Source organism: Xenia sp. Carnegie-2017, unplaced genomic scaffold (genome assembly GCF_021976095.1).
Source record: "Xenia sp. Carnegie-2017 unplaced genomic scaffold, XeniaSp_v1 HiC_scaffold_21, whole genome shotgun sequence".
NCBI classification, from domain to species: domain Eukaryota; kingdom Metazoa; phylum Cnidaria; class Anthozoa; order Malacalcyonacea; family Xeniidae; genus Xenia; species Xenia sp. Carnegie-2017.
In genome coordinates this window covers 2,542,071-2,554,877 of record NW_025813484.1, presented here as the reverse complement: position 1 = coordinate 2,554,877, position 12,807 = coordinate 2,542,071, and the positions used below count along the sequence as shown (strand labels likewise).

The 12,807-nt window shown below is 35.4% G+C and overlaps 4 protein-coding genes across 6 annotated transcripts; 2 read left to right on the top strand and 2 right to left on the bottom strand.

The window, feature by feature from the left end:
* LOC124444988 (N-alpha-acetyltransferase 38, NatC auxiliary subunit-like) lies at positions 1-862 on the top strand. Its single transcript, XM_046995696.1, has 3 exons — positions 1-249; positions 364-545; positions 627-862. The coding sequence occupies exons 2-3, from the start codon at positions 365-367 to the stop codon at positions 782-784; spliced, it is 339 nt and encodes a 112-aa protein (XP_046851652.1). The 5' UTR covers positions 1-249; position 364; the 3' UTR covers positions 785-862.
* A 61-nt stretch (positions 863-923) lies between these two features.
* LOC124444984 (oxysterol-binding protein 1-like) lies at positions 924-5,700 on the bottom strand. Of its 3 annotated transcripts, none has more exons than XM_046995688.1 (15): positions 5,508-5,700; positions 4,934-4,997; positions 4,504-4,661; positions 4,190-4,238; positions 4,050-4,125; positions 3,890-3,974; positions 3,718-3,813; positions 3,341-3,466; positions 2,978-3,077; positions 2,779-2,865; positions 2,656-2,716; positions 2,444-2,493; positions 2,159-2,220; positions 1,991-2,085; positions 924-1,716 (listed from the first exon to the last, which is right to left on the bottom strand). In XM_046995688.1, the coding sequence occupies exons 1-15, from the start codon at positions 5,544-5,546 to the stop codon at positions 1,638-1,640; spliced, it is 1,227 nt and encodes a 408-aa protein (XP_046851644.1). In that variant the 5' UTR covers positions 5,547-5,700; the 3' UTR covers positions 924-1,637. The 3 variants fall into 3 exon arrangements, with proteins under 3 accessions (XP_046851644.1, XP_046851645.1, XP_046851647.1); XM_046995689.1 differs by having other exon boundaries at positions 3,350-3,466; XM_046995691.1 differs by lacking the exon at positions 5,508-5,700 and adding an exon at positions 5,212-5,274.
* A 737-nt stretch (positions 5,701-6,437) lies between these two features.
* On the bottom strand, positions 6,438-9,693 carry LOC124444985 (leucine-rich repeat-containing protein 34-like). Its single transcript, XM_046995692.1, has 11 exons — positions 8,812-9,693; positions 8,635-8,728; positions 8,374-8,487; positions 8,204-8,287; positions 7,969-8,097; positions 7,770-7,865; positions 7,660-7,698; positions 7,433-7,551; positions 7,119-7,274; positions 6,779-6,905; positions 6,438-6,666 (listed from the first exon to the last, which is right to left on the bottom strand). Exons 1-11 carry the CDS (start codon positions 8,925-8,927, stop codon positions 6,550-6,552), a joined length of 1,191 nt encoding a protein of 396 aa, XP_046851648.1. The 5' UTR covers positions 8,928-9,693; the 3' UTR covers positions 6,438-6,549.
* On the top strand, positions 9,693-12,360 carry LOC124444986. The gene is made up of 6 exons (XM_046995693.1): positions 9,693-9,805; positions 10,159-10,220; positions 10,544-10,633; positions 10,848-11,120; positions 11,271-11,576; positions 11,755-12,360. The coding sequence occupies exons 2-6, from the start codon at positions 10,187-10,189 to the stop codon at positions 11,916-11,918; spliced, it is 867 nt and encodes a 288-aa protein (XP_046851649.1). The 5' UTR covers positions 9,693-9,805; positions 10,159-10,186; the 3' UTR covers positions 11,919-12,360.
* The last annotated feature ends 447 nt before the right edge of the window (positions 12,361-12,807 follow it).

Below are 12,807 nucleotides of genomic sequence, written 5' to 3'. Positions count from 1 at the left end.
ATCGGAGTCATTAGGCTTACGAAACTTTCTATATATGGTAAAAGTCGACAGTATTTTCCCGTTTAGCACTAAAATTTCTATTAACGTGAAACATTGATCAACATGTTACACAGTGTATGCATGTCATTGTCACCGACGTCAAGTAACGTGTTGTAAGTTAGTCGAATTTCTCACTACTTTTTACAAATCCAGTAACATTTGGCAATATTCAACAACAAGGGAACCAGGAAACCGGGCACATTTCAGCAGGTATACCGTCAGACGTCAGTTTGGAGTTTTTGTTTGCAATACGTGAAACAACTGAAAGTTATTTGCACAAAGTTCACTTCTAAAGCAATCTATCAGTCAATTTGTCCTTGTTAGGATGTCTGAAGAAGTTTTATCTCCACCAATATCCCCATCAAAGGCATTGCTTCAGAGCTGGTTAAATAAAATCATGAAAGTGAAGATTTCTGATGGCAGAAGGCTGATTGGATCATTTTTGTGCTCAGACAAAGATATGAACATGATACTTGGATCGTGTCAGGAATTTGTTTATGGGGAAGGTACAAAACAGAAATTCGACATATTGGGACATCTCCCCATCCCACTATTATGTTGAGTGATGTAAAACATTTTAAATTTAGATTATGAAAATGAAGAACCAAGAATTTTGGGTCTTGCAATGATCCCTGGGAAACATATAGTCTCAATTGAAATAGATGAAATGCCAGGCTTTCATAGGAACTCTAACACCACCATCAACCAGTTAACTACAGGAACTGAACCATTGCCAGCCAGTTGATGATGACCAACAAACTCTGTCCGATTATAATCCTTTTTGTAAACATGCAAAAGAAGTATGAAAGATATTTCACCCACAGTCTTTTTATGCATTTTCATTTTAGATCCTTCAAACTTTTAACAAAAATATTCACCCACAGTCTTTTTATGCATTTTCATTTTGATCCTTCAAACTTTTAACAAAAATACAAATTCACTTCTATCAAAATCCAAGTGTTTAAATTAATTTAAACAATATTAAAATAGATTCTGTTCCATAGCTGCTATTTATGACAACAACCTAACTATAGCTGCTTCACTGACTCTTTTGCCACTCTTAAGTGAGTCAGCATAGCTGGATTAGTAATCTGGGTTTGGGAATGACTTCTCCCCCCTTCAGTGGACAATAAAGAATGACTTGCTTAGACATGGATTAGATGAGTTATCGCAGTGAAGGGTGAGAAATGATATTATGGCATTAAAGCAATCCCCTTCATCATTTCAGCTATAAAAGCTGTAGCACTTCTTTAAATGCCACAACTCATTCCTCTGTAAATTTGTTGCACGATGCAATGTGGTTATTGTTGTTTATCTGGTACACTAAGTATATTTAGACAATAAAATTAAAAAAAGCCTTCTTTCTCTGATGATTACCATTGTGCCATTTAAATGTGCCAAAACCATTCAAAAATTAATCCCAGCTGGTTGGGCCAATGTGAACAGTCCATGAAAATTGTTTGGCTTAAATGCTCATTATATAGTTTTCTCTTTCTTGAAGTTATAAATTTATTCTTGTGCTGTTTGCATTTCATAAATAAGAAGTGGATAGTACACTTGACATTTTAAAATATGTCAGGGTATTGTCGAATTTGCCTTCACATTTCGATGCCAGTAGCCTCCTTGATAGACATATGATGAAATTCCCATGTCGGATCTTCTTCCACTTTAAACCATCTTAGTATTGTAAATATTACAACAAATATATCAGAAAACAATAAAAAGCAATTGTTCATTTTGGGAGAAAGACTCAATTATTCTCTCAAGCGATGTATTGTTTAGTCTATATTTTAAAATTTCCTGTGCATTCAACACGTTGTTCTCCCAAATGGGGATCACTCATTAAGCAATGGAGTGGAATGGAATCAAATGAAATTAAGTCGAAGAGAAGGTAACAAGAATAGGTTAATAGCCTAATCAATGAAACTGTTCCCCCCAATAACATACCAACCTTGGAGACCATATCTTTTTTTCATTTTCTCTATGTTTTCTTGCCTGTCTTTGCTTATTTTCTAGTCTACATTTTTCACGAGACGCCTCGTCCATCTAAAAACATCATCAAACAAACGATTTGCGAGTGTTTTTTTTTTTTTCATTTCCATTCCTAAACAGGTCTTACATTTCCATCTTCTAGATTTCGCAAGTCTGGCCTTTTCCTACAGTCTGTGGTACATTGAACTTCTATGGCAAATAAGAAATAAAACCATTAAGCGGAGGTCGAAAGAGAGATTAAAAGATGGTATTACCATTACTCAGATATAAAGTAGATACGTGTGCTTTACAATGCTCATGTTTATACTTTCATAGTCCTTGCCTTACGTCAAACTAATTTCTGATGAGTCACCATTGTAATTATTGGGATACCTACTGTTGATAGCGACTGACGAATCTTGTAAAATATTACCTGCGTCAGGTTCATTCAACTGCATGGCAAACGTTGTTAAACCGTACATCCTTAAAATAAACACAATAAAGATTTTTCAATTTCAGGTACAGTTCAAGTTTACTTTGTATAGAATAAAAACAACAACAGGCGAACCTTACTGAGAAACCGCGCTCGTTTTCTACACATATACAGGAACTGCAGGTTCCCTCAGATGTAGTTAATTTACCAACCTTGGTGATATTTCAGGTTTCGGCACCGCCTTCCACACTTGTATGGGATCTGCAGTCAAACCTGAAAATTTTGCATGTTCAATAAATCCTCTCACGCAGTTCAACAGGTAAATGGTAACTGACCTTTTTCAACAGACGTGTATTCCACATAATCTTCGTAATTTCCATCCAATAACAAACACACGTGACCATTTAAATCTCGTACTTCTCCTAAAAATGTAACAAAAGTTGGTGAAATGTGTCACATTCAAATGTCAATGGGTCAAGTGCGCTGAGCAGACGGCTCCACCAATAGGAATAACAGCACAAAAAGCTGAAGTACCCGTGATCATCTTGTAATGTTCTTTCACCCTATTGTAGGGTTGAAAATGAACTGTACACACTTCTTTTGTTCGGTGATTCTTTATGACAACATCACCATCCTTAAAAGTAAAACATCTTATGGTGTTTTTTTCATGCGGGTTCAAGGAAACTATGTTTGTGGTTTTTATATCACAAAGAGCTAATGGCTTATGGCTTTTTATTAGGGCAACATCAACGCATCTACAAGAGTAATACAATTACAGGGCATGCTTCCTCCTGACCATAGACATTAATCGATTTATGATATAAAAACAGTCACCTCAAATACAATTTCTAGTAAAAAAGATCAGTTAAATATCTTTATAATAACAATAGATCTTACATGCTCTACCCATAATGTCCCAAAGATAATATTGTGAACAATCGTTTCTGGTTTTTTCCAACTATAATGATCACCTGACTTCTTAAACTTTAAATGAACAATACCAGTCGGACACACTCTGACGTACTAAACAATTCATTATAACACAATAAGGTTCTTTATTTCAGTGCATAGTAATAAATGCCATAGCATTGCATATAATTTCACATAATATTAAAGTAACCATGTATATTGTTTTCAATATGCACTTTTTGAATTAACATAACAGCCTTGAAACACACAGTAATACATTCTTTGGGATTTTACTAATTGAAATAATCAAAAAATACTTTTCGTCCAACACACAAAACAATAATAAAAAGCATTGTTAATCACACCTGTCCCCTAAACTTTGTATCCAGTTTATATTCTTCCCAAAATATCCAGTCTTCTGACTCAGCATGCAAAGCGGACATGGGAGGATGATGAGAGACCTGATTTTAGGTAGGCATTGCAGTTAAGTTTAATACAATCAGGGCAGGGTTTTGTATCCAATATCTCATTTAAAACCTGCTCAACCAAGACTGCATAGCCATACTCTTTGTTGATGTATTCATAAGTTTCTCCAAGTAATGGATTGAAGGGCTTCATGAATCTAAACAAAGCATAGTTTGCTCGATTGACAGATGTACAAAATGACCATATCGTATAAAATTTCACATGCACTCACCTTCCAGGAACAGTAGAGAAAGATGAAACCATGAATGCAGCAATATACACAAGACTCTCCACAGAACTTTCACATTCTTCAATTGAAAACATGCTTAATGGTATCATATTACCACATGTAAAAAACCATGCCATGCTTACTTGCAGCTTTTTCTAACAAATAAGCATATTGGAGATCTTCACACAGCCTCTGCAAAATGAAGCATTTGGTATAGAAGTTCTTTATTCATAATTGAAGGTCAGTATCATCCATACACAAGAACATTAGAAGTTGACACATTGTCAATCCTGACTGGAAAGTTTGTAGTGCACACCTGAGATCTCTATATCACAATAGTTTTAAGCATGCACATCTCGAATCTTAGGTTCATACATGTGCAGTGGAAAAACTTTCCAGTCTGGTTGACAATTTACGAGATTTCATTCTAAATATGAAATAAAAAAGCCTGCTATACCTGCAGGAATGAGATGGGTTCATTGAAACACACTGGAAAAGTGACCTTCGTCAAGTCTTTACCAATTACCGTCTTGAGAAAACTGAACCAGTTTCTGAGAGATGATTTCTCACGTGTCATTGGCAAAACATCACGAGGCTGTCGATTTCTTTCGAAAACTATAAGGAATGTTTATAGCATGATAACAGAGGTTCAATACATTTGATAACAGCAAAATATAAAAGGACTTGAAGCTTAAAGCCATGCAAAGCCAGTCCTCATTTTATTCCTGCTATGAAAATTTTTCTGTTAATACATTGGAAAAACAACAAATTAATGAAGAAATGAAAGATGTTCCGACATTTTCATAACAAGAATAAAACTTTCTGGCTGGCTACTCCAGTTCAAATGCAAATATCATGTTTGAGTTGAATCTTGACAAATAACTAACCTCCGTTTTCCTTCAATAGTTCGTATTCTGTTTCGTTAGGATCAATTACATGCAGTTCGCCATTCTAAATGTAAAAATGCTAAACGATAATTTGTACAGGCAACATCACATAACACTAAACAGCTACGTGAAAAATCGAAAGTACATTTAACACGTATAATATGCACATTGCACACCTTGGCAAATAAACCTGATTTAAATACATTTTTAAATAGTAGCGATTCTCTAAATTTCTCTTTGTAAGATTACTAAAAATTTTCATCTTTGCTACAACTTACGTTTGACGGTATTGATAGAAACTTAACTGAACGTAACTGCTAGACACAAACACCTTTAAAACCACACATATAAAAATAGGAATAGCTGTGGCTTATGGCAGGTCTTTTAAAACATGACATAAATCTGACAAACATCATATGGATCAATTAACCCTGATTTTTAATATTAGAGCAATTAAATAAACGATAGATGAAGCAAAAATGGTTAAAGCAAGTGAATTTCAAAATATTGCAAATTTGCTATTACATGAACGCTAATGTAACATATTAAATATTTAACCTGGAACTTTCCTTACAGTTAAAAATTGCTCATCTTCTTCAGCTACATGGGTCATATTACGTAGCCTCTTCTACCACCTAAATAAGAGAAACTTGGGCAAATCTTTGATCGCTAACCTGCAAAAGATTAACTCAATAACTTTTCATAAGTAATGGTCATTCTTTCTAGTATCAAATTTCGTAATATGACGTTTTGTGATTTGTTGTTATTTTCCAGAACACGAGCCTACGAATACGTCAGCGGAGATTGGAGAAAGAGAGCTCCAGGAGCAATATCATCGTTAAATTGTCCCACCCACTGGTCCCACCATAAGCTTGTGATATTCGCCATCATTTACTACCATAAAATTGTCCTACCAATTGAAACTTTATGATATTGGCCACACTTTATCACAGTAAAATTTTACCAATGTAAATTTTTGCCTACCAACTGTATCCCTATGATATTGGCCACGAGTTCCCACGATAGCATCGTAAAATTGTTCAACAAACTATTACCTTTTGATATTTTCTACTAGTTACCATAGTAAAATTCTCTCTATAATAATGGTCACGATTTACCATTATTAAATTGTCTCACAAACTATTGTCTATCGATTAAATTTATTCTGAGAGGGTGCAGAGGTGTGCACCCCTCCTAGCCTTAGTGGGATTGAGTGAAGGAGGGGTGACGATTTCACATAGAAATATTAACATACCAAACCATCAATCAAAAGCAAATGTAATTTGAAAAAAAAACACTTTCAAAAAATATCACTTAATCGTGGTATATGTGAAAAAGAACGAGGCACGGTGACAACCACAAACTAACCAGCCCCCCCCCTACAAAATCATGCTGGATCCATTCCTGATGAAAACACGAGAAAAGCTACAATATATATATATAGTCTACGATGCAGGGTACACGAATGGTGAAAAGTTAGAACCAGCTGTTATGAATACACACGTTTTACTGAACTATAGTCGTTTGTAATCAGAAGTCAGGTACACGAGCATACTGTTATTTCGTCTGCAAACCATGCAGCATAGTAATTTTATTATATTTAATATGATATCACTTTAATATATACCATCAGTCCTACTCAAATAGGTAATACCGTCGACAACATACGGACAGACATCGGTGTTTTCATTGGTAAGGCGAGGAGAACGACCAGACATTAGATCTTGAAAAGCCTTGAAAATTTGATAGTAACTCAATGTATGACGCGCGATTGTATTTCAAAGAAACTATCTACGAATACGTCATTACACGCAGGCATTGACCAATTGAATTTGTTCAACTCACATTGCATGCGGCCTCCTGTAAATTGTTGCCCCAAATATAAATTCTCCTTAAAGTGTTATTTCTCTTCATTGCTTTTGCCAGGGAGCACAAGCCAACCGATGTTATATTGTTGCTACGTATGTTTAACCTGGCAATAAATCAATCCTTTAGTACATTTCTCTCTGTCTTTATGTCATATAACGAATAGTGACGTTCTTGTGATCATAGTACAAATGGAAATTCTGTTTTAACCTTTGTAGAGAAATTTCTACAAAATTATTTCAAAATTCTAATTCTATCGACAAAATTTCTCCAGTCAACAGTTGTTTTATTTTCATATGTGAAGAATGATGTTACTCACGTAACTAAATTGGTATTCCTCAACGCTAGCGCGTCTCCCAACGCGCATGCTCCGTCATCTTCGATCCTGTTATAGGCCAAGTTCAATGTTTCGAGGTGAGTATTCTTCATGAGAACTTTCGCAAGATAACTCGCGCCATCTCTAGTTATGCCATTGCTACAAAGAGAAAATTTGAAAGATATTCTGACTATTCATTGATTTCTGTAGTATTTTGACGATGCAAGCAACATATTATGATGGAGCTAAAACTTTTGAATCTAAGATGATTGTAGAAATGTGACTACCGCCTTTGATAAAGAAGACTTCATACGCACCAGCTTATATCTAAATGTCGCAATGTTGTGTTTGCTGTTAAATTCTCAGCCAATCTTTCAGCCCCAAAATCTTTAATTCCAAACTTTGTCACATGTATTTCCAGCAAAGAACGATTCACCTTAATCAGCGCAAATTCAGTCAAAATGAACAAGGTTTCTTCTCGCTGTGGCTGTTCGCTTCGATTTAATCACATTAAATTAATTACATTATTCATTACATGAAGTACCTTCAGCATTGTAGCAATGTGTACAATAACGGCTTCCTCCTAAAGAAACGAATGTTTAATAAGTAACGATGTCATCGTCACAAAATACATGTAACAAAGAATCACGCTACCTGAGATGAATGAAGAATAGGTCTGCTCATATTAAGAACTTTTAAAGTGTTATTATACTTCAATACTGTTGCCATTGCCACGCAGCTGTCCGTCGTCTACAATTTCAAAGCAGCTTGCTTTAAACAAAGGCGCAAAAAATGAAACACAACTTTACACAAAGTACAACTTTCGTTGTCATTCTAGTTCATCCCATTTTACCATGTCTGTGTCAGCGAGATCCAGTTCTTCTAGCACGGTGTTTACTTGAAGTGAACCAGCGATGGCCAGTGCACCTTTGTCGCAAATCTTGTTACCATTTATTCTGAGAATCAGCAAAGTTTCGTTCATCTGAAGTAAAAATCAACTTTGTGCCAATAATCATTTTCACAACTTTCATAAGCTAGAGATAGACATTGATTTTTGCAAGGATTTAGGGAATCTATATCAAAATCACCTGAAGTCCTTTCGCCATATACTCCGCTCCTGTGTAAGTGATGTCATTATAAGATAAAATCAGCTTTCTAAGAACAGCGGTTTCCTTTGATAATTTTTAAACCATAATGACATTTTTACAGACTTCACACTTCAGTATTGTAATATATAAGTGGGATTGTTTTGTTCTACCTCAAGTAGAGTCGACAAAGTTTTAGCTCCATCGTCAGAGATACTATTGTAGCCAAGATCCAAAGCGACGACGAACGTATTTCCCTGTAGAGTTCTACACAATTCATCAACCCCCTACATAAACATAAACGATAATGAAATATGGTTTATCAATCACTTCTTTGTTTCCCAGAGGTCCTCCCAAGCAACAATGAAAAGAAAAAAAACTCTTCAAAACTGCTAGGTACAAGAGGATATTTTATTTTAAACATTGCACGAAACCTCGTCATTTATTTTTTCTCGATACTTTTCGTTGTTTGTGTTTCGCTTGTTCGCATTTAACTTCAACTCCAACGTACAGCTTCCATTCGGATCTCTGATAGAAAGAAAATACGCATAACTCAAATGCCTATAACAATAGCCCTAAAACTTGAAAAGTGCATGACAGACAAAACTTACAAAATTTGGTCGTCGACTATTCTGTCCAGGATGGCTATAATTTCGCTATCAGGCTGTTTTTTGGAGTCAGCACAAACTTCGAGATAGGCTTCTTTAGTTTGAAGAGCGTCACTCATTATTGATTCATACTTTAGTTAACTTAAACTAAGCAAAATCTTAAACAGTGTGACTTTTCGTTTTTGCCACTCTTTTAAATCTCCATATTGTTAGAATTTAATTAATGTCGGTTGCCATGTAAACTCATCTAAAGTTCCATCCATTTGAAGTCGGTTGAAAACAACACGACAAGACACGATTGTGGGCCGAGCTGTATAAGATTTTTAGATCTGTGGTGTTGTGTTGTTCAGTGAGTTCATATATTCAAAATTATTTCATCGACGAAGTAATTTTAGCTTTTTAGTTTGGTACTTAGTTATTTATTAGTAAAGCACATTTATATACATATTTTTCTAAACGCATGACAAACGTGAAAATCAGTATGATAACCAGATTTATGAGCATGACCAAAATGGTAAATCGAGGAAAAAAGTATATGAAGCTGTACACTTCCACAATTTCATGTTAGTCCCTACGTTTCTACTAGCAACTAAAACACTAACAATGTGTTATGGCGCTTAGCTCCGGTTTTAACAAGGTCATATCATAAGCATAATTGAAAAATTATTATCATATCAAAGTACAAAAATACAATCATTGTTAACAATGTTTATGAATTTTCTAAGTTAAATATCAATACATTTAATAATTAGTGCTATCAAATTACAAGCACAAACGTACGTACAAGATAAGTTGTTTAATTTGTTTATTTGCTAAACTCGTGAAACCAGATTAGTTGTTTAGATGTTTCCATGGTAACCGAAAAGATATCACATTTCCATTGGCATTTTTATAGATAGTTAAATTCGTCTTGCATTTGTCTTTCACCAATGAAAGCCTTTTCTGTTCTAAATTACACGCTTAAATTCGAAGAAACAGAAAAATCCCTTGAAATCAGGTAAGTCTATTTTATTTTCTTTCGCTGCCGAACTCTTGAGTCCATTTTAACAGGACCCGAAGAAAAACGAAACGCTTCATTTGTTTTTTGAAATATGTTTCACTTTGGAATTAACGCTACGACAACATACTTAGGATTTATCCTACACGAAAGCTACTATCACGAACAAAACAGCGCAAATTAATTTCAAATCCGCATAGTCTAGTCAAACGTTAAGGTTTCAATGCCTAAGATTCCAAGCATGATATTGACTAAGGTCTAGGGAGAATTTAAACCAGTTCAACTAAAACCATTTTATAGTTATGCAGTATTACAGTAAACGATTCATTTCTTACATTTACAATTTTTCATAGGAACTGACCGTTTCCTTGATTTGTAAATATGGATTTGGACTTCGCCGATCAAACGAAGGAAGGTAAAACGATCGTATAAATTCTTGTATCTATAAAACGTGATTAGCGCATCGTTTTATTTATTTATGGGATTTAAATGACAACGGAGATGGTCAATACAATTATTTACTTTTAAACTAGTCCCATATCTTCATTCGCGATTTGTCATTTCAAAAACTCCTTTTAAAATGATCATTCCGTTTTAGCCAATTTTTCCATCCTACTTTTTAGTAATTTTCATTAAAACCATACTGACAGCAGACAAATCAGCGAGGCAAATGAAATTAACAAAATAGTATGCTTTACCAAATATTTGCAAACCATGTTAACGGGTACACTTTTGTAGGGCAAATCCAGTTACAAGTAGAATATGGTTCTCAACACGGTCAACTACAGGTTACTGTGATGGAAATAAACAGTCTGATTCTTCCTACAGGTAAAACAAAATCTCATCAGTCATTTTTCATGGCACGAAAAAAAAAATATAAAGATAAACTACCGAATTTCTCTTACCTGCAAATTGATGAGAAATTATTTTGTCTACTTCACCAAAGGAGCACTAGAAGCCCCGTAGGAGTTCTCGCAAAACGAGAACTATACATATTCTCATTGCGCGTAAAAGCATTTTTCTTTTCTCATCTCCACATCAGTTAAACGTCTGGGGATTTCTCATGTGTACGTAAAGAGTCATTTACTGAACGAGAAGACCTTAGAGCCGTTTAAAAAGAGAAGCACTTTCAACAGTTTCTTCCTGCAAGACACATCAAAAGAAACAAAAAGAAAGACAGAAGATGTTAAACTGACGATGTCAACATCGGATTCTCCCAGTCAAAATAATAATGAAAACTCACGCAAGAGTAGAATAAGAAAGGCTTTGAAGAAACAAAGGGAAAGATTTCGTTTCAGAAGAAATTCTGACAGAGGTTTGTACATCACCATTTGTATTTACACAAAGAAAGACGGAAAGAGACGAACACCTACTCAAACACCCTTAAAGTAGCTCCGTTTTATGTGTGTATATCTTTATCCAACTAGTCCATCTTTAAATCTTACATTGACTTCTCACATCACAGTTAAGACAGTTGTCAATGCTGCTGGGAACGAAAATGGTCGCGCAACGTTGTCCTTTGAGAGATCCCTATATTACCCTTCGGTGTCCTTGTACCAACTCCAAACACAATGCCTTCATTTAACAATCTGCGGACGCAATGCTACGACAACACAAAGTTTTCCTATAGCGACAACTTGTATACCGCTGATGATAGCGATCAAGCAACACCAACCTACGTGGTATCAAATCTCATATAATCCTGATTTAGCTATGGATAATGAAGGATCGAAAATGATTTCAGTGCAACAAACATGGGACAGGAATGAAGGTGAGCTTCCTTCCCTATTTGGGCATTTTGCTTCTTTGCGTTTTCACTGACCGTACAAAATTTTACCCAAAATGTATTTCAGAAGTTAATACCTCAAGTTTTGCAAGCTGTAAGCTTTAGTCCACTGCCTTGTTTGTTCGCTGCAGCTGTCAATACGCTTTATTTTGTTTTCACCTAGAAGGTGCATTCACGGGCCGCAATGTCGCCTGGGACAGAAGCAACAATAACCACAGTTACAGTAGACATTTACAGTCAAATCGAAAGCAATCGATAGCCAAGAAATCAACGATACACGTCAACATTCCTGGTCAAGATGGCTTGCGACGTCCTAAGAGAAGCTAGACAAGAAAACAGCCGATATGATTCGGGAGTTAGCTTAGATAGGCTAGGCAGACATGAGAGCATCGAAGAATTATTCTTTGACGAAGGAAATAAGACAAATAATTTTCAATCAAGGAAATTTCTTCGCCCACAACAAGAATGGAAATCGGAGTTCGTGATCTGCGCCACCGCAATGGATAGTCAGCGGTCGAGTAAAGGCGGAGAATTGGATGTAAGTTCGTTATCACTCAATGGTTCTTCAAACCGAAAAACATTTAGCGAAAGAATTCGTGGCTTTTGATTGAAACTTGACGAAATATCTTATGATTTTGGACATTACAGCTTCTCAAAAACGGATCTCGTACTTTCCCGTGAAACTGAGGGAAGCTAAAAAATTTTTTGCTACCCGACAATAAATAGCGATACTAAATAGTGATTCGTTAATAAATAACTATAAAATTTAGGAAGAGATATTGTGTTACTGAACTTTCCATAGTCCTTTAACAATCGGCATTTTTAGGAAACTAAATACAACCATACAAGGGAAAACAAACTTTGAATGAAATTAATCGAAAAACAATTAAGAAATTGTGATAAAATTGTGACGATTGTTCGTCGACAGTGCGAATAAATTGCATCAAAAGTTTGTTTTCTCGTACAGTTTCATTTCAATAGCAGCCCAGTCTTCCCACGAGTGAAAACACGAACTACAGCTGTACACAAGTGTTCACATATGTTCCTACCGTTAAAGTTTGTTTTCTCGTGCAGTTTCATTTCAACAGCAGCCCAGTCGTCCCACGAGTGAAAACACGAACTACAGCTGTACACAAGTGTCCACAAATGTTCCTACCGTTAAAGTTTGTTTTCTCGTGCAGTTTCATTTCAACAGCAGCCCAGTCTTCCCACGAGT

Bases quoted from the DNA above. Each gene is read 5' to 3' on its own strand.
- LOC124444988 (XM_046995696.1), top strand. From the start codon at position 365: ATGTCTGAAGAAGTTTTATCTCCACCAATATCCCCATCAAAGGCATTG. The intron at 546-626 runs GTACAAAACAGA...TTTTAAATTTAG, and splicing joins GGAATTTGTTTATGGGGAAG to ATTATGAAAATGAAGAACCA.
- LOC124444984 (XM_046995688.1), bottom strand. From the start codon at position 5,546: ATGACCCATGTAGCTGAAGAAGATGAGCAATTTTTAACT. The intron at 4,126-4,189 runs GTAAGCATGGCA...TTTCAATTGAAG, and splicing joins TTTGTTAGAAAAAGCTGCAA to AATGTGAAAGTTCTGTGGAG. The intron at 2,866-2,977 runs GTACTTCAGCTT...TTACATTTTTAG, and splicing joins ACATTACAAGATGATCACGG to GAGAAGTACGAGATTTAAAT.
- LOC124444985 (XM_046995692.1), bottom strand. From the start codon at position 8,927: ATGAGTGACGCTCTTCAAACTAAAGAAGCCTATCTCGAAGTTTGTGCT. The intron at 7,552-7,659 runs GTACTTCATGTA...GCGCTGATTAAG, and splicing joins ACATTGCTACAATGCTGAAG to GTGAATCGTTCTTTGCTGGA. The intron at 6,667-6,778 runs GTGAGTTGAACA...CAAATTTTCAAG, and splicing joins TACAGGAGGCCGCATGCAAT to GCTTTTCAAGATCTAATGTC.
- LOC124444986 (XM_046995693.1), top strand. From the start codon at position 10,187: ATGGATTTGGACTTCGCCGATCAAACGAAGGAAG. The intron at 11,121-11,270 runs GTTTGTACATCA...CTCACATCACAG, and splicing joins CAGAAGAAATTCTGACAGAG to TTAAGACAGTTGTCAATGCT. The intron at 11,577-11,754 runs GTGAGCTTCCTT...GTTTTCACCTAG, and splicing joins AACATGGGACAGGAATGAAG to AAGGTGCATTCACGGGCCGC.